The sequence below is a fragment of the Eublepharis macularius genome, chromosome 13 (assembly GCF_028583425.1).
Source record: "Eublepharis macularius isolate TG4126 chromosome 13, MPM_Emac_v1.0, whole genome shotgun sequence".
Taxonomy (NCBI): Eukaryota; Metazoa; Chordata; class Lepidosauria; order Squamata; family Eublepharidae; genus Eublepharis; species Eublepharis macularius.
The window spans coordinates 8,662,416-8,688,951 of record NC_072802.1 but is presented as its reverse complement, the minus strand read 5'-3'; the positions used below and the strand labels follow the sequence as shown (position 1 = coordinate 8,688,951).

The window sequence follows — 26,536 nt, the reverse complement described above, 5'->3', positions numbered from 1 at the left end:
GTTTAGCTACAAGTAGGCTTCTTACCTCCCCACCCCTCCAGTTGGTGCTGAACTACTTGAACAGGTTGCGAAGACCCAGAAAGCCTGGTCTGCACTAGAGAACAGGTTGTGGGTTGAACTGTCATCCATGGCCACATGTCTGCCATGTGTACTTACTAACTAACTTACTAACATGTGAATCTGCCCTGAAATATGGTGCATCTGAACACAGAGGCTCCATTGGGCAACGCTGTTGAACTTTTGATCCCTTCTGATTTGAGTAAAAAATCTCTGTTTCAATTCAATGTACTCCATCAGCAAGTGGAACTTGTGAATCTTTATTTGCATAGGAGCTGCCTCTCTCTTGCAACAATTTTTCCCATTAAAATTAACACATCTTCCAGTGTATTTTTGTGTTCATTTAATTAAAATGTGTTCATTTATTTACAATAAGTGGTCTAGGATATATACATATGACAGAAAAGCAGCAGTCAAATTGATGGAACAAAAAAAGTGCACCAAGTTAACATAGAGAAACAAGCAGAACTGCCAAAGGGCATCCTCCTGCATCCCTTGTTCCTTGTTCATAGATCCAGAGGAGTTAGCTGTGTTAGTCTATAGTTGCAAAATAGTAAAGAAAGAGTCCTGTAGCATCTTTAAAACTAACCAACTTTATTGTAGCATAAGCTTTCGAGAATCACAGCTCTTTTTGTCAGATACATCAGTGCCACTGGACTCTTTACTGTCTTGTTCCTTGTGGCTCTCATGGCTAATTGTTGTCATTGATCAATTTACTATCCATGGATTGGACAAATTCCCCAATCTAAATTCCCTAAGCTAGAGGCTGCCACATCAAATGTCAATGCCTTTGCACAATGCAGCATCAACCGATTTTGTTTTGTTCTGAAACCCCCAGGGCCAGCTCTGGACCAAATGTCACCCCAGGCGAGAAGCAGCTCTGACAGTCTATCCCTCTTTGTTTGCTTTTGGAATACCATACAGCGTTTCATGACTTCAGTGTATGATTTGCATGCATGATTGATCCCTGCGAGGGGCAGACGAGGAAGTTAAAAGGAGCAGGCCACCTGGCCAGCGGAAGCGACGGGGAGTGTCTCCTCACCTGCAGTCTCCTAGCCAGCCACCCTGGCCTTTCTCCGGGCTGGCAGTGGGCCTCCAGGGCAGTTGCCCATTGAATGAAATGACCAGTCCACCCCAATCCCTATCACGTTAGAGAAGGAGTGATCCTTGTCTTAATGTATGTTTCATTATTGACTGTTAATGCTTTTTGATTGTTTTTATGGTACTGATGCTATCAAAACCATTCACATTCCCACTGTTTGGTGAATGGGCACTGGTGCTGTACATTGTCCTGCAACGAACGAACGAACGAGCGAGCGAGCGAGCGAGCGAACGAACGAACGAACGAACAAAAACAAACAAACAAACAAACAAACGTTAACGCGGCAATGCTGTCCACAGAAGTCAGTGTTGCCAGCCTTGCAAGTGAACCGGTTAAACCGTATTCCTTGTGGACAGCCCAGGACAGCAGCTGTGAGCCAGGCACTCTCCTCCAACTCAAGCACCTCAGGCAGTTGCTGGAGCTGCTTGACATTAAATCCAGCCTTGCTCATTGTAAGCATTGCTATTATGAGGGCAAATGAGAAGAATCCAAGATCTACTCTCCTGTGCCGCTTGCTATTGGCCCAAACAGTTGAGCAGGGTCATGAGTGGGACAGGCAGACCTGCAGCTCTGCTGTGTCCCAGCAGGGCTTTTTTTCTGGGAAAAGAGGTGGTGGAACTCAGTGGCGGAACTCAGGACCACACAATGATGTCCCTTTGGGTCAGCTGGAACAAGGGGGGGAGTTTTTAAAAGTTTAAATTGCCCTCGGCGAAAATGGTCACATGGCTGGTGGCCCCACCCCCTGATCTCCAGAGAGAAGGGAGTTTAGATTGCCCTCCACACCGCTGGCGGCAGAGGGCAATCTCAACTCCCCTCTGTCGGGAGATCAGGGGGCGGGGCCACCAGCCATGTGACCATTTTCAAGAGGTGCTGGAACTCCTTTCCTCTGCATTCCAGCTGAAAAAAAGCCCTGTGCCCCAGAAATGGGAAGTCTCTTTGCCCTGCTACCAGCTCCACTTGCCAGTTTGGCACTAGGGTTGAACTCTGAAAGCCTTTGAAATCTCAGGTTATAAAAGGAACAAAAGGTGGCCATGTTGAAAAAGACCAGTGGCCACAACTGAAGAAGCTTTTAAGGCAAAGTACCTCGTTTCATTTGGCAAAGTTTAAATCCAAACACACTAGCGTTGTGAGTTGGGTCATTCATCCAGTTGGGGTGACTAGTGTAAAGGAGACTGAGGTGCCCCTGTGCCTTAGTAGCTGCAGAAGAGGGAAATTTGAAGAGATGCATCTTGGCCCGCTCAAGGTATTTGGCTGCTCCAAGAAAGGTTCACCCATTTCCCTTACTTATAGAGTGGAAATTCCCAAAAGAGTAAGCTAGGTTTTGAGTTCTTCAGAAAGCTCAGTGAACAAAAGAAACAGTCAGACAGTGCTTTGACTCTGTACTAGGTGGTTTCATGTTCACATGACAAGAATTCTGGTTCCTGCCACCTCTAGAAAATAACACCCTTTATCCATTCTCCTCACCAAACCACTGTATGACATTCTGTAGTGTGTGTAAGCTACACCACAGTTTGGGAGTTTCTGTGGAGTAAGTACGGGAGTCCTGGACCTCACTTTACATTGGTTTCAAGTGGGAACATAACGTTGGAGGTCATACCCAGGGAAGCTGGTGACTTGAATTAAGGCCTTGGGAAGTGGGGAGAAGCGAGCTGACCAAAGGGGTCCATTTCCTACAATGTTTTTATTCCTTCTTTCCTCTGAATCTTGTCCTGGCAACAGAGAGCAACTTGGGTTCCAAAACTCTGGAAGTGCGGCGTCGAGATGGCAGGAATGGGAGAAGTCAGTGGAAACCCCTCAAGCCTGGAGTGGAGCAGCTGCTGCTCAGTAAAGTAAGCCCCTATTTGAAATGCATTTCTAACTGCCTTGCTAGCTGAATTTATCTCCTGCATGGTTAGCAGTGAAAAGGAACAATACAGTTTGGTGAAAGCATTTGCAAAATGCATCCAAAATGCATTTTCTTGAGCAGCCACGGCACGTGTGCGTGTTTTTTTAAATTAGCAATTAGTCTCTGAGTTATTTTATGATGATATAAAAACTAGCACATTACGCTCCCTGTTTCTCTCGGGTATCAGTCAGGGAGTTAAAACCGCCTTCCCCCCTGCTCTGACTGAGCTGTTTTCACAGATGGAGAAACCGAGTGCTTTTTAAATCGTCTGTGGTGTTTGATCAGTGCTGCTTCTTTTTTTTGACAATGTTATTGCTACTGAAACTCTCTGAGCGGCACATTAATGCAGTTGCTTCATTCCAAAGGAGGTTTCAAATACAAATCAAGGGATTCTTAACTTAAATAAAAATGCAGTCAACTCTTAGGCGAATTTGGAATGTGTGTTAGTGTTGTACATTCGGAAGTGCAGAGCACTCCCACAGGTCTTCTCTAAGAGCTTTTCCAGAGAGGGTCGCCAGGTTTCCTGAGAATTGGGCGGAGCCTGAGGTTTCAGGGGAGGTGCTTGGTGGAGCTGTGAGCAGAGCCTGGCTGCCCGTGGCATCTCTCTTAAAAATGTCAAGCGTCTAACATCTGATCTCCAGGGCAGAAACATTGTTCTTTTCCCAGAGGTTTTTTGAAAGAGATTTGTTATGCCTGTAAAAAATGCAAAGACATCAAGACTGGAAGAACATGCTGGGAAAAATGGGTTGGGTTAAACTTTAGACGGGCTATGAATGCATCCTTGGCAAAACAGTCTTGTGGTTACTGGCAGTATTTGTTTTAACTCCTAATTTTAATGCCTTCCTTCCCGTGGAAACGCACAAGTTTTAGGTCAAACCTGCAACCTGCCACCCCTTTTTCAAGATAATCCATTTGAAAAAACCTGCAGTTATTCCTGCTACTTTGTAGGTGGGCCAGCCTGTCTCCTGATCTGTATTGCTGCTGAAGTCACTGTACCTCGGAGCAGCCATAGCTCAGTAGTTGAACATCTGCCTTGTACGCATGAGGTCCCAGGTTCAATCCTCAGCATCTTCAGTTAGAATGATCAAGTAAAAGAGGTTGAGGAACGACCCAAGAGAGCTGATGCCTGTCAGAGAAGACAGTAATGGCCTTGATGGACCAAGGGTCCAACTTGGTAAAATGCAGCTTCACGTGTTCATCTAAAAATGGTCTCCACAAATCAGAGATCAGTATCGTAATAGACAGGTGACATGATAGGCTGAACTTACTCAATGTCATGAGGTGGTGGGTCATGCAGAAGGGCCTCTTGCGCTCACTGGCTTAGCTGCTTGGTCCCAGGTCAAGTTAGAGCTGACTGAAGGACTGATGGAAAGAGGCCAGAGGGAGCTGTAGCCTGAAGAGCCGAGGAAAGGCAGGTTGGGAGTGGCCCAGAGGAGTGGTGTTTGGGAGGAGTCTGAGAGGGGAGGAACAGCCAGAGAGTGGATGGGCAAAGAGCAGATTAGTGGGTGTGGACAGGATCTGCCAAGCAGACAGAGATTGGAGATCATGTCTAGACTTCAAAGACGGGATGCTCATTAAATTTGCGTAAGATTCAGGATGATCTTGGCAGGGTAGAAAACTGGGCTAAAACGAACAAAATGAATTTCAACAGAAATAAATGTAAAGTCCTGCATTTAGGTAGGAAAAAGCAAAGCCGTAATTATAAGATGGAGGAGACTTGTCTTGGTGGTAGTACATGTGCGAAGGATCTAGGAGTCTTAGTAGATCATATACTTCACATGAGTAAGCAGTGTTATGCGGTAGCTAAAAAGTCAAGTGTGATTTTAGGCTGTATCAACAGAAGTATAGTGTCTAGATCATGTGAAGTGATGGTATTGCTTTACTCTGCTCTGGTTAGACTTCACTTGGAGTACTCTGTTCAGTTTTGGGCACTGCAATTTAAGAAGGATGTTGACAAGCTGGAGCGTGTTCAAAGGAGGGCAACAAAGATGGTGAGGGGTCTGGAGACTGAGTCCTGTGAGGAAAGGTTGAAAGAGCTGGGCATATTTAGCCTGGAGAGGAGACAACTGGGAAGTGATATAAGCCATCTTTAAGCATTTGAAGGGCTGTCACATAGAGGATGGAGTGGAGGGTTTTTTTGTTTTTTATTTTTTTGCCCCAGAGGATTGGACCAGAAACAAGGGGTTAAAATCAAGGCAAAAGAGTCTTTGGCTAAACGTTAGGAAGAACTTCCTGAGAATTGGACCAGTTCCTCAGTGGAACAGCCTTCCTCAGGAGGTGGTGTGCTCTCCTTAGAGTTCTTTAGGAAGAGGCTAGATGGCCGCCTGACAGCAATGATGGTTCTATGACTTAATATGCATGTATGCAGACTTGGAGTTGGAGGGCAGGAAGGGACGAGCCAGTGCGAGGCTCTCGTGGCCCTTTCTTAGATGCCTAGAGTAATGTCAATTGCCACTTTGGGCTCAGGAAGGAATTTTTGCCCATGCCAGATTGGCTGGGGATCTTAGAGGTTTTTTGCCTTCCTCTGGGCAAGGAGGGTGGACTAGATGACCCAGCTCTTTGTTTCTGTGTTTCTGAACCACTCTGATAATCAGGCTTCAGGGCTTTAATTTTATTTCGATGTGGAAACATGTTGTGGAGAGGATGGTGAGAAGGAATCTCTGGTTCACCTGGGAGGGGGCTCAGGTTAATATTTCTGTAGAAATTCCATTTCAGCTACAAGTTTCTGGGGGAATACATGTCATCTGCAACATCTACTGAGCCTAATTCTGAAGAAAGGTGGTTGCTTGTTACCTTTTTTCCTGAGTTAAATACTTCTGTTCAGCTATGTGTCAGTTGTCTGGAGCTGGAGCTATTAAATTAATTATTGTTTTCTGAGTTAAAGCAGTTTCACTTGCCCTTAGTTTGTGAAGGTAAGATAAATGCCTTGATAGTCACTGAAGAGCAGGAGGCTGGTTCTTGCAGATGGTGAATTAAGAGACCCCCTGGTTTTTCACATACTGGAAAGAGGAATAATTCTCTCCTTATCACTCCAAATTAAAATACATCACACTCGAGTAATAAGTGACAGAAACATAAAGCCACATTTGCCAGTGGTCAGAAATAAGACAGTCACTTAAACATTCTAGCAAAAATAAGCATCAAGAGTTAGTAGTAAAAATTACAGTAACAATATTTAAAACGTATGTCCACTCAACCAGTTCTATTATCAACACGTCTGCTACATCTGGAAATAAAAGGGAGATAGAATTTAACATGTGAAGGGTTCCTTCTAATCTGGGTGCTTTTCAGAAAGCAGTATGTTGGGGAAAAAACACTTGCATGGAATTAAGCCCATGCCTTTTGATTTTATAATATATTTAAACTTGTGCATGCCCTTGGAGAGCTTAATAGTTACTGAGTGGGATCTTCTGGATCCACTTGGTGGGGCGGTGGTGGTGTTCGCCTTCGCCTAAGATGCCTGAAAGAGAGAGCAAAGGGATCCACAGGATCCAACCCACGGTCTTGCATGTTATCTTTTTATGGAATCTGCAGCATTGATTGTGAGTGAAACACATCATTTTCCCGTGGCAAAATGGTAGAGTAAAATGCGCAAGCTTGTGAAAATGGCACAGCTTGTTGATAAAGGGTCCCAATTCATCCGGTGTCCCCGTGTTTTAACTGCGGTTGCTTAGAGCTTGCCTGGATTCACCGGCTGCTGCTTGAGGAGGGTGACTGGACTCTGAGCACCAGGCTGCCATGGCACGCTTTGTCTTCTCGTAGACCTGATGCCCGCAGGTGAGAGGAACCCTCCTTGCTTGTTCTTGCAGGTGCGCAGTATCCGACGGAGATAGCATTGCTGCGATGTGTGCAGCTTTATCATGTTTGCCTGGGCTGTGCTTAAGCTGCACATCATGCAGCAGGGAGCCCTGAATACATGAGATGCTCAGTGCCCCCCTGCCAGCGTCCTATTTAAATCAAGCCTGAGATGTTACTGTGGAGATGAAGGTCTGGGATCTCAGTTTGGGGGCAGCTGCACAGATCCCATCACATTTCTTTTGGGCCTGATTTTTGCTGTATGTTTTCCTTTAATTCCTCCGCCTTGCTTGCTGCAGCAGAGTTTGATATGCATGGCCATCAAAGAGCTGGTTTGTCTGTTTTCATTCTTCTGCAGATAAGAGAAATGTTTTATTGAGGATTTATGGCTACGGATGAGTCCGGATTCTGTACTCTAGACAGGTCTGGCAACATTTGGAAGAGGCTTGCAGGGAAAGGATTATTGGTACGTGGAAGCCTCTGTGTCTCCTTGCCGAGGCTGGCCTTTTTAATCGTGTATTGTTTCTCCATTGATTTTGCCAGCTGATACATAGCAGAGAGTCCTGTTTTTTAGGGGTAGAGGCAAAAGTGGCTGGACCCCCCCCCCATTCTTTCCATTTCATTTCAATTTGAATTAAAATGCCTGCCGGTGCCATTTTATTTTTATCTTTTGGCTACAGGAACCAAACTTGGTTTCTTCTCCAAATCAGATGCTGTGAAATACAGAGTGAAAGTCTCAGGCCTCCAAAGCAGAGGATTGGTCATTAATGGGTTGGAGCAAGAGTTGGGAAGTCGTGGCTAGCTCAGCAAGGGTAGCCGTTAGGTGCTGCTGGAAATGGTTGCAGGGGGCTGCATCTTTTCAGGAGCACAGTCAGTGTACTAAATTCATACCCAAAGAGACTGAGGCTGCTGGACTTAAATCTGGACAGTGAAAAAAATCTTCTCCCGCTCGGCTTCTCGGCAGTCAATGGCTGGAGCTGGAAACTTAAACTGGAAACGCTGGGGCCTGGAGCACAACAGGCAGAAGGGCCTGCTCTGTTGGCTGGTCAAGTCCAGAACATCAGGCCCAGCCAGCACAGAGGCTGTGATCAGAGAATAGTGTGGTCACTGTCAGATTAAGGCCAGGGAGATGCCAGTTCAGGCCAACTGAAAGAGTGTTCATCGCATGAAGATGGCTTTTTAAATAGAGTTTCATTAGTGCATGTACACCACGCTCTAATGCAGAAGGGAAAGGAGGCAGGAAGGCTATGGAAGCTGCAGCAACCTGTGTGTTGTGTTGTGCTGTGTATGCAGCTTGGAAACCAACACATGGAACAGTGGAGGCTTCCCAGTGCACCCCTTCTACCTTGCAAATTTGGCCAAACAATTTGGAATCCCAATAGCTAGGGAGAAACTTAGATGAGGAGAACAGGGAGGAATACACGTGAGTCTGTTCACTTGCCAGGCAAGTGCCATCCGTCACTTGTAGCTTGGCTCTTAGTGGCTGCAGAAGGTGGCAAGTGAAGGTGACTTCCACAGTGCTTCTATTAGGGGTACTTCAGAAGTTCACTTGCTGTTCACTTGTGCTCCACTTGATCAAGCGGAGAGCAAGTGAACAGCAAGCGAACAGGGAGGAATACACGTGAGTCTGTTCACTTGCCCGGCAAGTGTCATTCGTCACTTGTAGCTTGGCTCTAAGCCAGAGAAAATGAACCATATTTGCACGGGCTGGCCTGTTCTCCAGAAGTCTGTTTGGCCACACATTCTGCTCCGTTCATGAGTGGCCAGGCTTCACAACAGAGTTGGTGCCCTTTAGCATTGGAGAGGAGTGCCTCTGCTCGGGTGCAATGTCACTCACAAATATGTGCATGTTACATGCCTATCGTGTTCTAGATCCAAAAGAGAGATGGAAGGTGAAAGCATGGGGCCTCTCATTTCTTACAGTTTAAAATACATTTTCTTTTTTTCTGATAAACAGGCAAACTTTTTAAGGCAGCCTGATCAGAAATCAGCAGACCTGCCAGGGACCAAAAGCAGCTGTCTTGGGAAGGGGTGTGTCCCGCCTACCCAGCAGGCCGTCCCTGCCCCAGGCAACAGAGGTTGTGCGTTTGAATTTACAGCTCCTTTCAGTCTGCCATCTGGGTCAAACAGATGGTAACCAGAGAAACGGTTGTACGTGCACAAATGTCAGTAGAAGTCTATGCACAGGAAAACAGCACTGTTGTTCACCAAAAGAGGATGTGACAGTCGGCAACTTATCTTGTTGTTCAGTATTTAAGCTGTATCTTGGGTTGCTGTCAGCTGTACCATATCGTATGGCTATGTTACTGCCTCTCTGCCCAATGCACAGCTCTGGTCAGCCAGCTTCAATAAATCAAATTCTCTCTTTACCCGTTAAAGTTAAAAAAAAAAGCTGCATAAATTACTGTATTTGCTGTTTTTTGCTTTGGTGACAGTATAACACATGCCAAGAGTAGATGTTCAGTCTCAGCGCCAGAATTTTTCTGCACCCACCTCTTCTGGACCTAATCGGGCAGAAAGGGTAGGATATAAATCTTGTAAATAAGTAAATCTTTCCATCTGTGTTGGGACCCACAATCCAGAAGTATAAAAATGAAATGAACGTATTGATTTAATGCTCGTTTTTAAATTCCTTGGGTAAATCCTCGGTCCGGAGGTTTGATCATGAAGGAGCCTGCTGACATTGTCTCCTGAGCAGCTCTGCCAGGGCGAGCAAGAGAGGAACTACCAGAAAGCGGAGAGTGGGCAGAGACTCAGGCGGGGAACCTGGGCCCTTTTACCTTGCACAGGTGCCCCCTTCCCCCTAGAACAGGTGTAAGGACAGGCTCACCCGTGGTGAAGTTAAAGAGTGTGGTGGCATTAGCAGCCAGTGGGCTCTGCCCTCTCCCCTAAACTGGGCACAGCCTCCCCATCAGTAAAGATGCGGCCTTGGGGGAAGTGGCAGCTGCCAAAGGAGAGAAGGGCACCAAAGTCCAGCTAAGACCAGGGAAAGGAAGTTGGCCCATCCATATGCAATGCCTCCAGGCCCAGAATAGTGAAGAGTCCAGTAGCACCTTTAAGACTAACCAACTTTATTGTAGCATAAGCTTTCGAGAACCGCAGCTCTCTTCGTCAGATGCTGTGGTTCTCGAAAGCTTATGCTACAATAAAGTTGGTTAGTCTTAAAGGTGCTACTGGACTTTTCACTATTTTGCAACTACAGACTAACACGGCTAACTTTTCTGGATCCAGGTCCAGAGGCTCCCAGGGCAAGACACATTTTAGCAGCCTGCTAGAAGACCCAAAGAGAAGGCAGCCGGGACTTTGGGCCTGTACTTGGATTCAGCTGGCAGCTGCATGGGTCCAGGAGGCGATGTCTGTTGCCCCAGCAGCACAAGTGGCAATTGGTACCCTCTTCATACCCCTCCCCCAGCAGAACCGGGCCCTGAGGCAGGCAGTAGGTTCCTTAGACGGTCATAATTGGTGTCCACACACACGATTCTATGGAAAACTTGGTTGTTTTGTTTAACCTGGGTACATTTCTCCCAGAAGATCATGCCATCTGTAGAAGCTGCCTGTGCATATGCAATGAATTGATGTAGTGAAAATCAGCTGCTACAGCAGTCTTCCGCCACCTCCACTAGGCTATGCACAGACTATGTTCCTATGGTGATTTGGTGCAATGTTATCAAACTGGGGGAAGGAGTTGCTGGAAGGACTGGGACTTGATAGAGGCATTTGATGGAGGTGTGCTTCAGCACCACTGCTGCAGGTGGCCAGAAGGTGGCATTGCAACTGCCAACTCAGCAGGGCTCAAGTGATGCAAGAGGCCAGTCGGTGTCTGGTCCAAAAAGCTGCTAACTCTGTTTATGGAAGCAGATCTTTCTAATATAGAGTGAGCTGCTCTTCAGACTGTCCACTGCCACTTGTCTGGTTGATACCTTCTTTCCTGCATGGCGACAGCCGTGACAACTTCATCCCATGCAAGGTTCAGTGCCATACATTTCAGAAAGGATGTTTTTGGGTGCTTCTGAACTTTTGGGTGCTTCTGAGCTTTGTTTGCACTCTGCCCAAGAGAAGTTGAACTGTGCTCCATCTGAGTTGGAGGCATCGCTTTAGGGACTGTATGTAAATTGAGTCTTCCATGTTAAAAAGATGCGAGCAGAGTTTGTAAGCTTGGACCTGTATGGAGGGAGCACCCAATCCTGCCCATCTCTGGTAGCTCACAAAAATGCCTGCAAGTCACGTTCCATGAATCGAGAATTCCTGGCTGGGTTTGTAACACTGCAGTCAGATTTGCTGCTCGTGGCTTGACAAGGGATCTTTATCAGAATCTTTGTGGAAACAAAGCAGAATTGCAGCTGCTTAAGCACAGGGCTTCGGCCTACTTTGCAATCCATACCACTGACTTCCATGTCCATGTGATTAGGACTGAGATTCCAGGGGTGTAAGGCTAGCTAAACCCTACATGTCAAGAAAGGTTTTCTTTATTGCAAACAAAGAAAAGTGCTAGATCTGAGAAGAACGAGAACATACTGCAAAATCAACTAACACGCTGGAAGTTCTACAGACGCAGAGGCAGAATCACATCTACAAGATGCTAGAACTGGAACTGGTTTGATATTTCTCTCTCTCCAGGACCTGTGGTTTTGTGTGTGTGTTTATTTGTTAAAAGACTTCATATCTCTCAAAGTCTCGCAATTTAAATCTTGTTTTCTCCCCTCACAAGGAAGTTCCATAAAACACAAGTATCAAGCCCACTGCAGTTTCCAAGGACTGTCACTTCAGCCCAATTTTATCTCTTTAGTCTTCTCTGGCCACCTGTGGTATTTGGCCATTGACTGCCAGGCAGTTGTTCCTCTTGAGTATCCTTGTGGCCAGGGAGCACTGCTGAGCAGCTAGAACATGGCAAGCCTTAGGCAGCCAGCTCTCGGCACCTGCTGGCTTTCAGTTCCAGGACTTAGTTAGACATTGCGAGAAACTTGGAGTTGCCCCCACCGTCATTTCACTTTGCCCCTCTTTCCATGTCAACTTAACATGAGGTGTGGCATTCTCATGCTTGGCCCTGCCCACCCCACGTCCAAGGACACAGCAGTGAACTAATCAATAATGTCACGCCACTGTAAATCTCATGCATAGACAAAGGAATGCCATTTTGTTCATCTGAACATTATTTGGAGCTGAAGAGAGAGAGATGATGACTCTGACATCTAGTAAAATCCTTCAATGGCAATAAAGAGGATGTAGGTTTCTAGTAGAGATATGCCCTTAATAGTCCCAAAGCCTATGGCAAAAGGAGGGAAAAAAACCCTTTCAGTCCACGTCATGCACTGTTTTGATAAGCCAAATTCTGGAAAAGCCAAATGTGCCCTGATACGTCCCATTCTCTGAGGAGGAAACGGGAGAGTTCTTAACGCCACCACTGCCACCACCGAGTTTCTCCTGCCCCTCCCCTGTACCGCTACAGCTACAGCCAGGCAGATTCAAGACCCCAAGAGGGAGACTCAGAGAGACCTGCTGGACACAGCAGACGTGGAAGACACCCACACTGCTCCATGCTTCAGCTCTCTGCCATCCCCAAATACAGGCTTGCTCACGATCAGTGCCCGTGAGCCGGAACAGAAGCCCCATTTGGAAAGGGGCCCTCCCTACTCTTAGCACCACTTGGGGGGAGAGGCCCTGTACCTAGGCCTGGTCAGGACGGGTCCCCTTTCGTGCTCCAGGAAGGTACCGCACCATAGCCCCCTTTCTGTTGCCACTTGGATCTTCCTGGGCAAGGTGCACCTTCTGGCCAGTTCCGCATATCCCTGCTTGACCTTTAGCTGTGTAATCCAGCAGCCCTAACCCGGATGCTCTCCAGCTCCCCTGCCTCACGGGTAGCCTGAGCCCCGGACCTCAGAGCACCAGTAGCGGTGGGAATGGTTCGTTCAGTCATTTCATTCAGAGGGTTTAGATGCCCCTTCTCCAAGAAGCTGCTTCAGCTGCCTCACATCTCCTAATGCAAATAGAAACAAGTGGATGGAACAAGTTAAAATAATTGAATAAACGTGTCAAAGTAAACAAATAAATAACAATAAACAAAAAATTCCCGATTGAGATTAAAGTTAAAATGATGCACACAAATAAAACAAACCTGGTCGGCAATAAAACTGTTCACCCTAACAGCCATAAAACTGATAAGCCCAGAAGTATAAAAACACACAAAAGCACTTCAGGATCATTGGAGACAAAGATGGAATACAGGCCATGTGTAAGATATTCAGTGAACAGGGGAGGAAACCTCCATTAAAAGCTGTGAAAATAATAAATGCTTCCACCTGGCACCTAAATGTCAATAAAATACTGACCCATGGGAGGACATCGCATCACGACATTTTCTTGGCAGACTTTTGTTACGAGGTGGTTTGCCATTGCCTTCCCCATCGCTCATCTAAATACGAAGCAAATCTTGTAGTACTTCCCCTAGACCTCTCACCACTTGCATGCAGTTTGTAGAAGGGCCGGGGTTCCGTCTCTGGGACCTGCGGGTGGAATGGAAGACAAGAATCCCCGGCTGCAGAACAGATGCTCTCACCTCACAAGGCAGGCGGGGTGCTGATTCTTTCAGCATTAGATGATGATTAAATTATATATTGTCTGTGGAATGTTATATTTGGAAGCCACTTTGAGGTTTTAGGGAAATTGATAGAAATGCACAAAATTAATGTGGAAACTCCAATTTTTTTTTTTTTTTAAAAATCACCATGCAAGTAGAACCCAGTAGGGAGATGGCTGTAGCAGAACCTTTTTAATTGCTCTGCTAGTTTACGACTTGCATTGTGGGAATATTTTAAAAAGGTGCTGTTCTTCCACAATAGGGACAGTCCTCTCTAATGCCTGTGGACTTTACCACAACAATCTGCGGTATATGTAGACTAGTAATAACCAACTGAGCAGGAATTCTCGCCAGTTTGGTGTAGTGGTTAAGAATGGCAGGACTCTAATCTGGAGAGCTGGGTTTGATTCCGCACTCCTCCCCTTGAAACCAGCTGGGTAACCTTGGATCCGTCTCAGCTCTCTCAGAGCTCTCTCAGCTCCACCCACCTCACAGGGTGTTTGTTGTGGGGATAACAATGGCATACTTTGTAAATTGAATGTTGTTATTATTATTATTATTTCCTTCTGTTCCCTAACCACCTTGGTTACGCAAGCAAGCAGGATTAAAGTGTTGCTCTGTTACGCAAGGCAAAGCCTCTGGTTTGCTTATCTTTTTTTTTTTTTTAAAGATGGAAATTCCGCATCTGCCGTTGGCTGGTTCTGTAAACACCCCTCTGTGCTAATAGCAGGGAAAATGCAAACCTGTGGTGGAAAAAAGGTGTTTAATATTCACAAGGGATGTACTTCTTTCTGAAACAAACGCAGGCTATTTCTGGAGGCTGCTGGGATTGACGTAGGTTGTGTGTGGGCTGTGTTCCTTACAAGCAGTGCCCCCAAACCCTTCCCTCTCATGTAGACTTTTCAAATCACCACGTTCATGAGGAAACTGTCAAAATGTGGTTTCCCAGAGGACAAAAGACACAGGGTGGTTCTCTCTTTGTTCACGTAACATACAAGACAGACAGACAAACGGATATTGGCCATTCCACGCTATACTGTCTTGGTAGCCGACTATTTTTATCCCCTACCGAGATGCTGAGTGAGCGCTTTGTTCTCTGCTTGCTGTTTTTGAAACGTGTCTGATACTATAATTCTCTCCTCAGAACCGGGGGTGGGGGTGGGGGATTGTCAACTGCTGTATAGGGGGAGATGTGAGCAGTATTAATCAGGTCTGTTTGCAACGTCCTTTATGTCTGAGCTAATGTGATGGCAAGAAAGAGATCTGTAGCACAGACTCACCTGTGCTAATTAGTTTTAATATCTGTTCACTCTGAGGTCTATTTGTGTGCATGGAGAAGAGCTAGAAAATTACCCTGTGATCCAGGGCTTTTTTTCTGGGAAAAAAGGTGGTGAAACTCAGTGGTTTGCCCTCGGAGAAAATGGTCACATGGCTGGTGGCCCCGCCCCCTGATCTCCAGACAGAGGGGAGTTGAGCGGCGCGGAGGGCAATCCGTGCCGTTTAGATTTCCCTCTGCGCCACTCAACTCCCCTCTGTCTAGAGATCAGGGGGCGGGGCCACCAGCCATGTGACCATTTTCAAGAGGTTCCGGAACTCCGTTCCACCGTGTTCCCGCTGAAAAAAAGCCCTGCCGTGATCTCTCTTTATGTCACACTCTCCCCCAGATCTACTCTTTTAAGCAAAGACTGCTCTCTCTGTATTTTTCTGCACCTGGTCTTACCTTTAGAAGCCTGTGGTGACCAGATTTTTTGAAAAAACACCCTGTGGGACTGGGACCGATCCAGTGGAAAAGGTCACACAGGATCAACCTCTGCCTTGGGGATTGTAGGTCTTTGAGACAAGCTCTTGGAAAAGCTCCTCTTCTAGTGGATCTATTGTAATGCATAAAGGAAACCTCAGGGAACCTCTGTAGGTAAAGCTACAGAAGAAGATGCAGAGAGGAACAGGGGGATTGAATGGGCTGGTTGAAGCTGAAGGACTTGTGGAGCTCCCAATGGAACATCCCCTGCAAGAGATTCAGTGATGGGCATCAAATGATGGCCTCTGCTTAAGGACCATTCGGCATCCCTAGAAGGCTGACATGGGAGGGTTGTGTGGTTCAGTGACAGAACATGGGCTTGGCATGCAGAAGGCCCCGTGCCCAGTCCCTGGCACCTCCAGTTTAAAGGATCAGGTGATGTAGAAGACCCTGGAGAGATGCCAGTCCAAGAAGGCAATAGTGAGCTTGATGAACTGATGTTCTCATTCATTATAAGGCAGCTTCATATGTACATGTCCACCCCACCTTCCCCCCGGAATCAAGAACAACTACAGCTCAGTAGAGGCCTTCATTTTTTGTTTCCACCCTGATTAATTCTAAATTGTGTTGCCAGGCGTGGAAGGTTTGGGGGCAATCAGGCACTCGGCAGGATTTGCTCTTCAGTTTAAGCTGGACTTTGCTGGCACAATATTCTCTGAGGCCGGCTCATGCTCTAGTGATCTCCTTGGAAAGCTCTTCTGCTGACCTGATTTATAAGCTCCTGAATCTTTCCGATCATCACCTGTGCTGATCATTGCTTAGCTAATAACCAAGTGACTGGGATGAACCACAATTGCCAGGCCCGAAAGAGGACATTCCCCCAAAGCTCTCTTTCCAGCCTTTTACTTGAAGATTTCCAGGGAATGCAATTCCACAACCTCCTTGGCAAGCATTTTCATAGCTGATGTAGGATGGGTGCTCTCCAAGAAAGTACAGGCAGCCGTGCCCAGCTTGCAAATGAGAACTCCTGGGGAAAAGGCTTCCTCCAAAACAGAGAGGCACTCGCTTGAGAGCCCTCCACACCATCCCCCCTACACTGGGAGAGGAGGGGGTGACAGTGTCCTGGTGGGCCACTGGCAAGGCTCCACAGACCCAGCTTGCTGCTGTCGGTGTTTGCAGCAGAGTGCAGGGATGCCAAGTACCAGGGGGGAAACATTTAAAGTATTCATTTCCCACTTTTCCCTTGCAGGACCCAAGGTAGCTTATAACCAATGTACCACGTGACAAAGGAAAAGGTCAGAGTTTGTGAATAGCATCTACCCGTTTTCTAATGCTTGGCCTCTAGTTGATGAAAGGACTTAAAGAATAGGATTGAAATAGGACATATCCACCTTGTCAATGTCCACATGTGTTACTAGCCCACAAATTTTCATTATGTTGCTCGGTTACACATCTTCTAAGAACCCACTTTTGTGAAGGTTCTCTGTCTGGTTGCCTAGGAGCAATTCTTACTGACTGCAGACTGGGTGGGCAGCTGTTAACAAGCCCAGGATTTCTCCTGTACGGAAGAAGTTCTGATGTGTTTGTCCAGCCACTCTTCTCACAGACTGCTAACAAGCCTTCCTTGTTACAAGAAGGACAGGAGACATCTTCACCTCTTTATTTCCTTCTCCCATTTCCATCTGCTCAAAAGGGCTTACTTTGCAGACCATCAGGATTCATTTCACCTAACACTGTGCAGAGTTGTGTGGTGCTCTTAGGAGCATTTCTCTGGCATTTCTAGAAGGCTTTGCTGTGTCCTAGATTTCCATAATAGTAAAGAGTCCAGTAGCAGTTTTAAGACTAACCAACGTTATTGTAGCATAAGCTTTCAAGAGCCACAACTCTCTTCATCAGATGCATTGAAGAGCTGTGGTTCTTGAAAGCTTATGCTACAATAAAGTTGCATCTGACAGAGAGAGCAGTGGTTTTCGAAAGCTTATGCTACAATAAAGTTGCATCTGACAAAGAGAGCTGTGGTTCTCGAAAGCTTATGCTACAATGAGGTTGGTTAGTCTTAAACATGCTACTGGACTCTTTACTATTTTGCAACTAACATGGCTAACTCCTCTGGATCTACATTTCCAGGAGACTACACAAGACATCTAACACATGAACACATGTCAGGAGCTGCAATGTTAGCCAGGAAGGGCAGTTTTAAAAGACAGAGCTGGTGGCAGGGCAAAGGCTTTGCTGTACACTGGAGCTGTGTGAAGGAGATGTGTGAAGGGCCTATTATAACCTCTGCAGCCCATTATAACCTCTGCTGGTCCGAGCCCAGCTCTGGAAGGCAGCTCCAGCCCATTTCCATTCCTCGCTGCCCTCTGGTTGTGATCCCCTACAGTTTTAGACTGGAGATGTGAAATTGACAAGCCCCAGAGAGGCAAAGATGAAATTAACAAACCCTCTGAGGAGTGATCTATCTTTTTAAAACTGCCCTTCCTGGCTAACATTGCATCTCCCTACACTTGAGGCTTCTCGTGTGGAGAGACTGTGCCAGGGGCCCAGCCACAGGGAACTCTCCTCCCTACCCACCAGCTTGGCCAAGTTTGGAAGGGCAAGGAGAGTTCTTAGCAGTCCAAAATGGATTCCTTTTAGATCATAGCTGGAGTCTAACAGGGTCCAGGAATGGATGCAAGAGGAAGTCTCTAAAAATCCAGTTGCCATACGTTTCCTTCCATTTGCAGAGTTCATCACAATTGTAGTCCTGAACCAAAATTGGTGGTAGATACAGTATACTTTAACTAAAGAGGGGTCTGAAGGGTGACATGTGTGAATTACTGAACTGAAGAACACTGGGGCCTCATGTTTTATCCTTGGGGGCTATATTTCTCAGATCTACGTGCAACTCACCTTTGGTCTTTGGGTTAGCAGCTAATTCACAAACTGTGCAAAACTGGAGCAGCCAAACAGGCTAGATATGAAGCCTGGCAAAATCTGATCGTAGAAGTTTGGTCCTGAGCTGTCCCTTCAGCTCAAGTTTTTAGAACTTTTCTTGTGAGTAAATGCAGCTGCCTCATAACTTCGTCAGATCATTAGTTCATCTAGCATGGCATTCTCTCTGTTGACCACCTTAGTGGCTCTCCATGGTTTGAGGTTCAGAAAAGTTCTTAACACTTGCTTGAGAGCCTTTAAGTGGAGAAAGAGGCCAAGGACTGAAACCTACAAGGCACGTACTGTGTCCTTGAGTCTCTGCCACTTTTGAAAAAAGCAGAGGGTTTGTAATTTTAATTTTAAGAGTCTTAATCTTAACAACTTGAGATCTTACTGAGCTCAGAAGCACCCAGTTGTCTTGCAAAGGGCTGTGATCTCAGCTCTGCTCTCCCAAAGACACCTCGTGTTCTGTGGTGTCTGATGCAACGTGTTGGATGCAGCTGGGATAATCATTTACACATGTCATGTTTATCCTCCTGCAGAAATCCCACACTCCTTCCAAGTCCGCCTCAGAAAATTTTCCTCTTCCCTCAAACATGATTTGTACATTCCTTTTAGTACGGTGAGCGGATTCTAATGATTTCACTTAGCTCCAATCTAAAATCACCCTTACTGCAGCTTCTGACCTTTAAAAAAAGGCATGCTAGGGTGTGAAAACCGCTTTTTACAGAAAAATAAAAGGGTGCAAGCATTCTGACAGCTCTGAAACAATTCAGTGTACTTGAGAATCTTAACTTACCCAACAGTATAACTTCTAAAAAAGGTAATTAAAAGCTTAACCAAACATGGTCTGGCAGGGTTGTCCAAGCTTCTGGTAGCAAGTGTGTCTCTGTCCCTACCCTGATGTATCACATAAGCTAAATGGATTGGGGCCAGGGTTCTTTAACCCCTGGAAAGCATGGAGGAATGAGACAGCTGTCTTGTTATTCCACAACCAGCATCCAGTAACTAAAAAAGCAAGAGGTGAGAAGTCCTGTTATGTCAAAGAATCCACAATTGCTTGTGATGTGGTGTTTGGATGTGAGAGTGGAGGCTTCATGGTGTGCTTGTGGAATAAAATTCCTTCCCTTTCATATCAGGAACTATCTTGTACAACCTGAACCATGAATGGCAAAATAGTAAAGAGTCCAGTAGCACCTTTAAGACTAACCAACTTTATTGTAGCATAAGCTTTCGAGAGCCATAGTTCTCTTTGTCAGATGCATGGAGGGTATGAAGAAACTGGTGAGAGATATATAGGAGTGAGGGGAGGGGAGACAGGATGCAGGGAGTAAGGGCCATGTAAATAAGTATTTTTTTGTACTTAGGGCTTTGTAGTTAGTCATTAATAACAATAGAGACTGTGGTTTTTACCTAGAGGTATCTAGCTAGCCAGCATTAGAAACAGGATCAGACCTTTGTATTCCTGATAAAGGATTGTCTAACTACCACCATCTACTACACTTTTATCCCAGCTTCCCTCCAACTAGTTTAGGGCAATATACATAGTTTCACCTTCCTGGTTTACTCTCACAATACCCCTGTTACGTATTTTAGACTGAAAGAGAGAGATTGGCCTAAGATCTTTCTGTGACCTTTATGCCATGGGGATTTGAATATGTGTCTCCCCAGTTGTCATCCAACTGCACCACTCTGGCTTTTCAGGGTATAACTCGAGATGGGCATGGACCAGGAAAAAAATAAACTGTGTGGTTCGTGGTTTGTTGCATTTCACGAACCACGAACTTTCATGAACCTGCCCCGGTTTGCGAACTGGTTCATTTTGGTTTGTGAAAATGTCGTATTCATGTCAGCAGATTGTCACTTCCGAGTCAGCAGAAGGTCTGCAGGAAGTCTGTTGCCTAGAAAACTGATTGATCAGTGCCAGGCTGTCTGCAGTGACGAATAAAAAAATGAACCAAACGAACCAGCTTACAGTTTGTGGTGGTTCGTCAGAAATGGGCTCTGACGAACCGCCAGTTTGCGAACCGTGGACTGGCCTGGTTCGTCACAAACTTTGGTTCATATTTCGGTTCATGTCCATCTCTAGATATAACACAGTCCTATCAGTAGCTATTGATCATGATCACTGGGAATAGACCCTCCAAGTGCAGAGGCAGTATATCTCTGAAGCTTGGAGTTCAGACATTAAAGGATGGCTACTATTTTCTGTCGCTGTCCTGTGGTATGCTGGCTGGCTTCTTTTGGAAACAGGACGCTGGACAGGAAGGTGCTTGGGTTCAGCCAAGCAGGTTTTCATAAGAAAGGAATGTTCTCCCTGGTGCAGAAGGTTGAGCTGGGCCCGCCTAAAGACCTGTGCAGTTCAGCAGGGGAAAACTCTGAGTGGAATTGGACCTGTGGGCCACATACCAGACCCACTTAAAGAAGTGTGAATGGGGTGACACTGCAAAGGACAGTTTGGGTTGACTTTTCAAGCTGCCTGGAAAGATCCTATGTGAGCCATGCTGAATAATTCAAATATGCCTGTGGTAGTCTATTGGAGCAATCCCAGCTGGCCTGCCCAAGAGAACCTGGCCTGCACTGCCGAGCTTATCAGCAGAAACATTGCTAGCCATTGCCTCTCTGAAAAATTTGCTCCATTGGAGTAACAAGAAAGCTTAAGAGGCTGATGGGCAGACTAGAGGGAGCAGCAGAACCCAGGCCCCCACCCGCTTTCTTCCTTGCCTGCACTAAATACTACCTGGGCAACTCTGGCAGGGAAGGGAAAGCGGGGAGGGCTGGGGATGTGGAACTCCAAGCTTTTAAAAAGGGAAAGTGGAGAGGAGCTCTTTCAGGCCGCGCTGCCTCCTGGGTGTTTCTCAGGTCAAACAGGGAGGCTGGGAAGGGGGGAAGTGGCGTGTGAGCGTGGGCCATCTTGCCAGGCACCTCTTTTTAGACTCAGGTGATGGGAGAAGTTTTCAAATGCAGGGGGATGACATGGCAGCTCAGAGGGTGGCACAACAGGGAGGCGGTTTCAGCCAGTATGAAGACAGCGTCCTGTAGAAGACACATTTGCCGCCCTTAAGTAACATGATGCATGTCTGAAAATGTCCAGGGGTTGTTGATATGTTTTCGTTCTATGACATGGCAAGTTTTTAAAGAAGTTTCTTCCCATTGGTGATGGAAAATGGGAAACTAGCCCTGTTAAGAAGGACAAGCTGTCCCTATGAATTGTGTACTTCTTTTCTTCAATTTGGGGCAACATGTTAAAAAAATATACTTCTGGTGTAAAATTTAACCAAGTTGCTGGTTACAGTTTACACTCAGGACATGGATTCCTGGCATTGCAGTCATGCATGCACAGGAGCTGCATGCCTGAATACTGACTAGTTCGGTCCATGTCCTGCTCACCGATTGCCAGCTGGGAGCTGTTTGCATACGCCCAGATAAATTTGGATGTCTCTGTTTGCATGATTATGATAATTTTTCAAGTGCAACCAGAGCTTCTTGCCACTGCTGCTGCCTCCTGTCACTCATTTGCTGTGATTGCCACCTCTAAATTTTAAAAGGGCACATAATAGAAGAAAATAATAGAAAAAAATCTGCTATGAAATTTTTCAATTTCTCTCTCTCTCTCTTTCAGTCTAAAATACGTAACGGGGTATTGTGAGAGTAAACCAGGAAGGTAAAACTATGTATATTGCCCTAAACTAGTTGCAGGGAGGTTGGGATTAAAGTCTAGTAGATAGTGGTAGTTAGACAATCCTTTATCAGGAATACAAAGGTCTGTTCCTGTTTCTAGTGCTGGCTAGCTAGATACCTCTAGGTAAAAACCATAGTCTCTATTGTTATTAGTGACTTACTACAAAGCCCATTGAAAGGATACATCTGATTTGCAAGACACAGAAAGGGGGCAAACATCGAGTGCTTCCAAGCTTTACTCAAGGCAGTCAAGCTAATGACCCCAAAAGAACTCCATTTTTTAACTCAGTGATGGCGGCTGCAGTAACCACATCCTCCCGTGCATGTGCTCAGTGGGGTGCTGTGCTGAAGATGACCTTTACCAGGTGACACTTGCTGCTCTCACACTCGTTGGATAATGCACTTTCCATGCACTTTAGCGGTTGTTTGCAAGTGGATTCCACATTTCATGCAGGAAAATCCAGTTGCAAATGATTGCTAAAGTGCATTGTCCATTGGATCAGAGGATGTTCAAACAGAGACTGTTTGTCTGTCAAACATATTCCCCTCCAAGTTCTCATCACAGTCTCAACTTAAATCTAAAGTGTAAAGCTGCAGTCCAGGTCACGTTTCTGAGAGTAAGTCCTGTTGAGCTCAGTGGTACAGGGAACAGACTGTAAGTTTTTAAGGCATCAGTTTTAGGGCCTGATGCTAAATGTGTAAGAGAAATAAAACTCAGTTACTTCCTGGTTCAGTATTCCACGCAGGCGGCTGCTTGCTTAAGCCACAGGTGGCCTGCATGTAGCTTGAGCATGGCAGAAAGCGAGACTTGGAAGGATACCAAGACGACATGCTCACACTGCATGACTGGCAGCTAAGAGTCCAGTTCAAACATGCAGCTGGCCTTGCAGACACACTTTGTTTAACCCTCCCTGCCTGTGAGGCAGACCCCCACGGAGGCTGGGCCAGGACTTGGCAGCTGTGCCCAGTGCAAGAGTTCTTGGCCACTGTGGCTGCCCTTGATCCTTCTGACACTAATATTGTGAAAGTGGGGAGCTGCAGGGAGTGTGGCAAAGGCAGGCTGCGGAAGGCACAGCTTGAACTGCAGCGATGGTGCTGGGCTTGTTCTGTAATTAGTCAGAGTATAACCAGAGATGGTTTCGCCTCGGTCTGGGGGATGCAAAGGGGGTGCACAGCTTCACCTCTCACTTGGGACAGTGATAAGATCTGCTGCATCAGACCCAGCACTTGTCTAAGCAAGCCTAGTGCTGGCAAGTCAAGCGTCCTTTGATTTTGCTCTCCAGGGAGGAAATAGCATTTCCCCCCAGAGCTCTGGGGGCAGAATATTCCTCACGTGAGCACAGCGCCCAAGCATGGAAGCGCCCTGCATGGGGCTCTGAGAAGGGCCAGTCGGACCCTTCCCCTCTGCGGTGCACCTGCCTTCTGCACAATCGAGACGGTTGCCCCGAAGAGGCAGCTTTTAAGGCACTGCCAAGCTAGCCTTCCCTTTTGTAACTTGTCCAAGCAGCATGGATCACACCCTGTTGCAGTAGAGATGGCTTTGGGGATGGATGTTGGATGTTGAGAGGACGGCTTTTTCAGGGCTGGGTCCCTCCTGCCTGGTGGGCTGTGGTCTTTGTTGCTCTGAGAGTGCGGCATCTTAGCCTGCAGCAACTGGGATTGATGAGGAACCATTTCTGAGGTTTTGTGTGCCTGTTTGTTTGGCATGAAGTCTACAAAATGAGAGGACAATAAAAGTGGCAAGAAACCAGTTCCGAAACATCTCTTTCACAACCATCAAAAAGTGAATGAGGGAAAAAGAGAGAAAGCCAAAGCCAGTTGGCAGGTGCAGCAATCTGGGGGCTTTCCTTTGAAAAAGGCAGTCTGGTCTCAGAATTGACGAAGGCAGGCGTGTGTTTGGGGTGGAATTCCAGAGCCAGAAACTTCTGATGTGTTCGATTCTCAGTTCGTTTTTTTCTAATTTTGTTGTGACATGTTAGGATTGGATGCTCTAAATCACTCCAGGTGTTTATGGAGTAGATATGACAGGTGGTAATCCTCAGCATGAATAATGAAAATGTTTCATGTACATTAGTATGTTGCTGTCCTTACAACAGCCCTGTAAGGCAAGCTAGAAATGCTAGAAAGGAAGGAAGGAAGGAAGGAGGAAGGGAAGGGAAGGGAAGGGAAGGGAAGGGAAGGGAAGGGAAGGGAAGGGAAGGGAAGGGAAGGGAAGGGAAGGGAAGGGAAGGGAAGGGAAGGGAAGAAAGAAAGAAAGAAAGAAAGAAAGAAAGAAAGAAAGAAAGAAAGAAAGAAAGAAAGAAAGAAAGAAAGAAAGAAAGAAAGAAAGAAAGAAAGAAAGAAAGAAAGAAAGAAAGAAAGAAAGAAAGAAAGAAAAAGTGTAAGTACATTTGGGGGTTAGGACTTGGATCCAGGAGATTAATGGATGTAAATTGCATGGGGCACTGTTAGAGAGATCTTAATAGCATGGGCTGCAGAAGGAGAAGAAGAGGAGTTGCTTTTATAACCTGCCCTTCTCTACTCAAAGGAGTCTCAGAGTGGCTTACAATCACCTTCCCTTCCTCTCCCTACAACAGACGCCCTGTGGTGGAACTGAGAGAGCTCTGATAGAGCTGTGACTGACCCAAGGTCACCCAGCTGGCTTCAAGTGGAGGAGTGGGGAATCAAACCCTACTTTCCAGATTAGAGTCCTGCCGCTCTTAACCAGTACACCAAACAGGAATCTGATTCAAGACCCTTCTCTTCTTGAAACCCCACAGAGCCATTGACAGGGACAGTTCTGAGCTTGAGGGGTCACCCTCTGGATTCAGAATGAAGCTGCTTTAGATGTTCCTTGGGACAGGAGGGACCATGGCTCTGTGGATCACCTACTTGGCATGCACGAAGCCTCTGCTTCAGCCTCTGGTCAAAGGATCTCAAGGAGGGGGGCCAGGAAAGACGCTTCCCAGCCCGAGACCCTGGAGACCCTCCACTGGAGTCAGCTGGAGTCTACTAGATGGGCCAGAGGCCTATTACAGCTTCACACATTCCTATATGCTTTAATCCATGAGTTAACCGGAGCCGTTCCTGGACAATACAGAGCTTTGATGGGAATCAGGGATCTGTAAATTACTCAAGATATTGTCGAGAAGCTTGTGCTGCCTTTAGGGAGCTGCTACATTACTCTCTTTCTGCAGAACTGCTTGGCAGAAGATTGCTGTGTATTTTCTCAGTAATTAGATTGTATGCTGTTTGTAGCATGATTTCCAGCCTCAGCAGTGGTGTGTGAGAGTGGGAAGGGTTGCGCAACCACCTGTAGGACCAAACCACTGATTCGAGCATGACCAAAGAGCAGGTGGGTGTGGGCAGCCTGCCTCTCAGACTTGGGATGGAAGGATGCTCAGATCTGGCGGAGATCTTCCTCCCCTCCTCCAAGTAACTTTGTTCCCTCTTACATGTCTTTGATCCTTGGGTAGGAAATAAGCTGGTTTTGTTCTTTAAGATACAGCTGTTCTCTGCGTTTTGCACAATGAGGGGTTAGAATTTAGAATTCTCCCTGCATACAGTAAATTTACATTTCAGGCTAAACCAAATATGCTAATTCTGTACCTCCTTCTGCATATGTTGGGCTTCCCTCTGCTCTGTTTCCGAACCTTAAGAGCCCAGTCATGCACTACACACTCAGAGTCTCTCTACACAAGACATCTTACACAGGGATGCTCAAGTGTAGGTAGATGCAGCGTTAGCTGGGAAGCATAGTTTAAAAAGACAGAGCTGGCAACGATCATTCCTCAGAGGGTCCTGGTGTCAGTCCCTGGCAGTTAGATCCACAAGTTATCCACAGTTAACACACACATGTTCCAGTTGAAGAAGCTTTATGAAAGATCCATTCAGTGCAAGGTACTCAGACAGTGCAACTGGCAGAAGTGACGTGCATGGGGCCAGCAATGTTAGTTACAGGGAATATTCCCGCCTTTGGGGAAACGACCGTTAATAAAGGGGGGGGGCTGGGACGAGACATTGTTTTAGACTAGACAGGGAGAGAGACGAACTTATCTTTGCTTCTCAAGACGGATACAATCTCGAGCCAGTTTCAGCTGGCATCCAAGGGCACTGGCTCAGCGGAGCGCGAAAGAGAAAGTAAACATTTGCAAGATAACCTACTGGCATTACAGCAATAAAGAACTTCCCATACCCTCAGAGACCAGAGTCAGAGGCAACATACATTCATGGCAGATATGCAGGTGGCATATATGACACCTGGCTAACATTATGTCTCCCTACACTTGAGCATCCCCGTGCAAGATATCTTGTGTAGAGAGACTCTAAGTTATATAACCCAAACCCTGACAGCTGCTTTTTCAAAGGAAAATTGCTTTAAATGGGGCAATTAGGGCAACAGAAAGAGTACATGTAGAAAAGACCAAGAGTCTAGTAGCACCTATAAGACTAACAAAATTTGTGGTGAGGTATGAGCTTTTATGAGTCGCAGCTCACTTCTTCAGAAAGGGTGCTAACCCCCCCCCCCAGACCCCTGCTTCTCCCTGCAAGCCCCTGCGCCCTGTGAGGTTTGTCCTTGTTTGTCTGTGTTTGTCCTTTGGATCCCCACAAGGAAGGGAAGAGAGTTGCAGATGAAAAGTTGTGGTCGTGGCAAGTGCTTAGCATGCCCCCCCACACACACACTGCATTTCCTCTCCTTTGAATAATAATTGTTGAGGTTTCACCAAATGTGTCCCATGCAGTTAGGGCCAATCTGGAATGAAAGTGATGCAATGGATTTGATTTGCTGAACCCCCCAAAAAGTCCCTGTGA

General features: G+C 46.4%; 1 protein-coding gene across 2 annotated transcripts in view; it reads left to right on the top strand.

The window, feature by feature from the left end:
• Positions 1–26,536, top strand: part of ARHGEF9 (Cdc42 guanine nucleotide exchange factor 9) — a 408,379-nt gene that overhangs the window by 70,292 nt on the left and 311,551 nt on the right. For both annotated transcript variants that reach the window (XM_054996023.1, XM_054996022.1), the window contains exon 4: positions 2,879–2,988. In XM_054996023.1, coding sequence (XP_054851998.1) covers positions 2,879–2,988 — 110 coding nt within the window. The remainder of the gene's footprint in view (positions 1–2,878; positions 2,989–26,536) is intronic.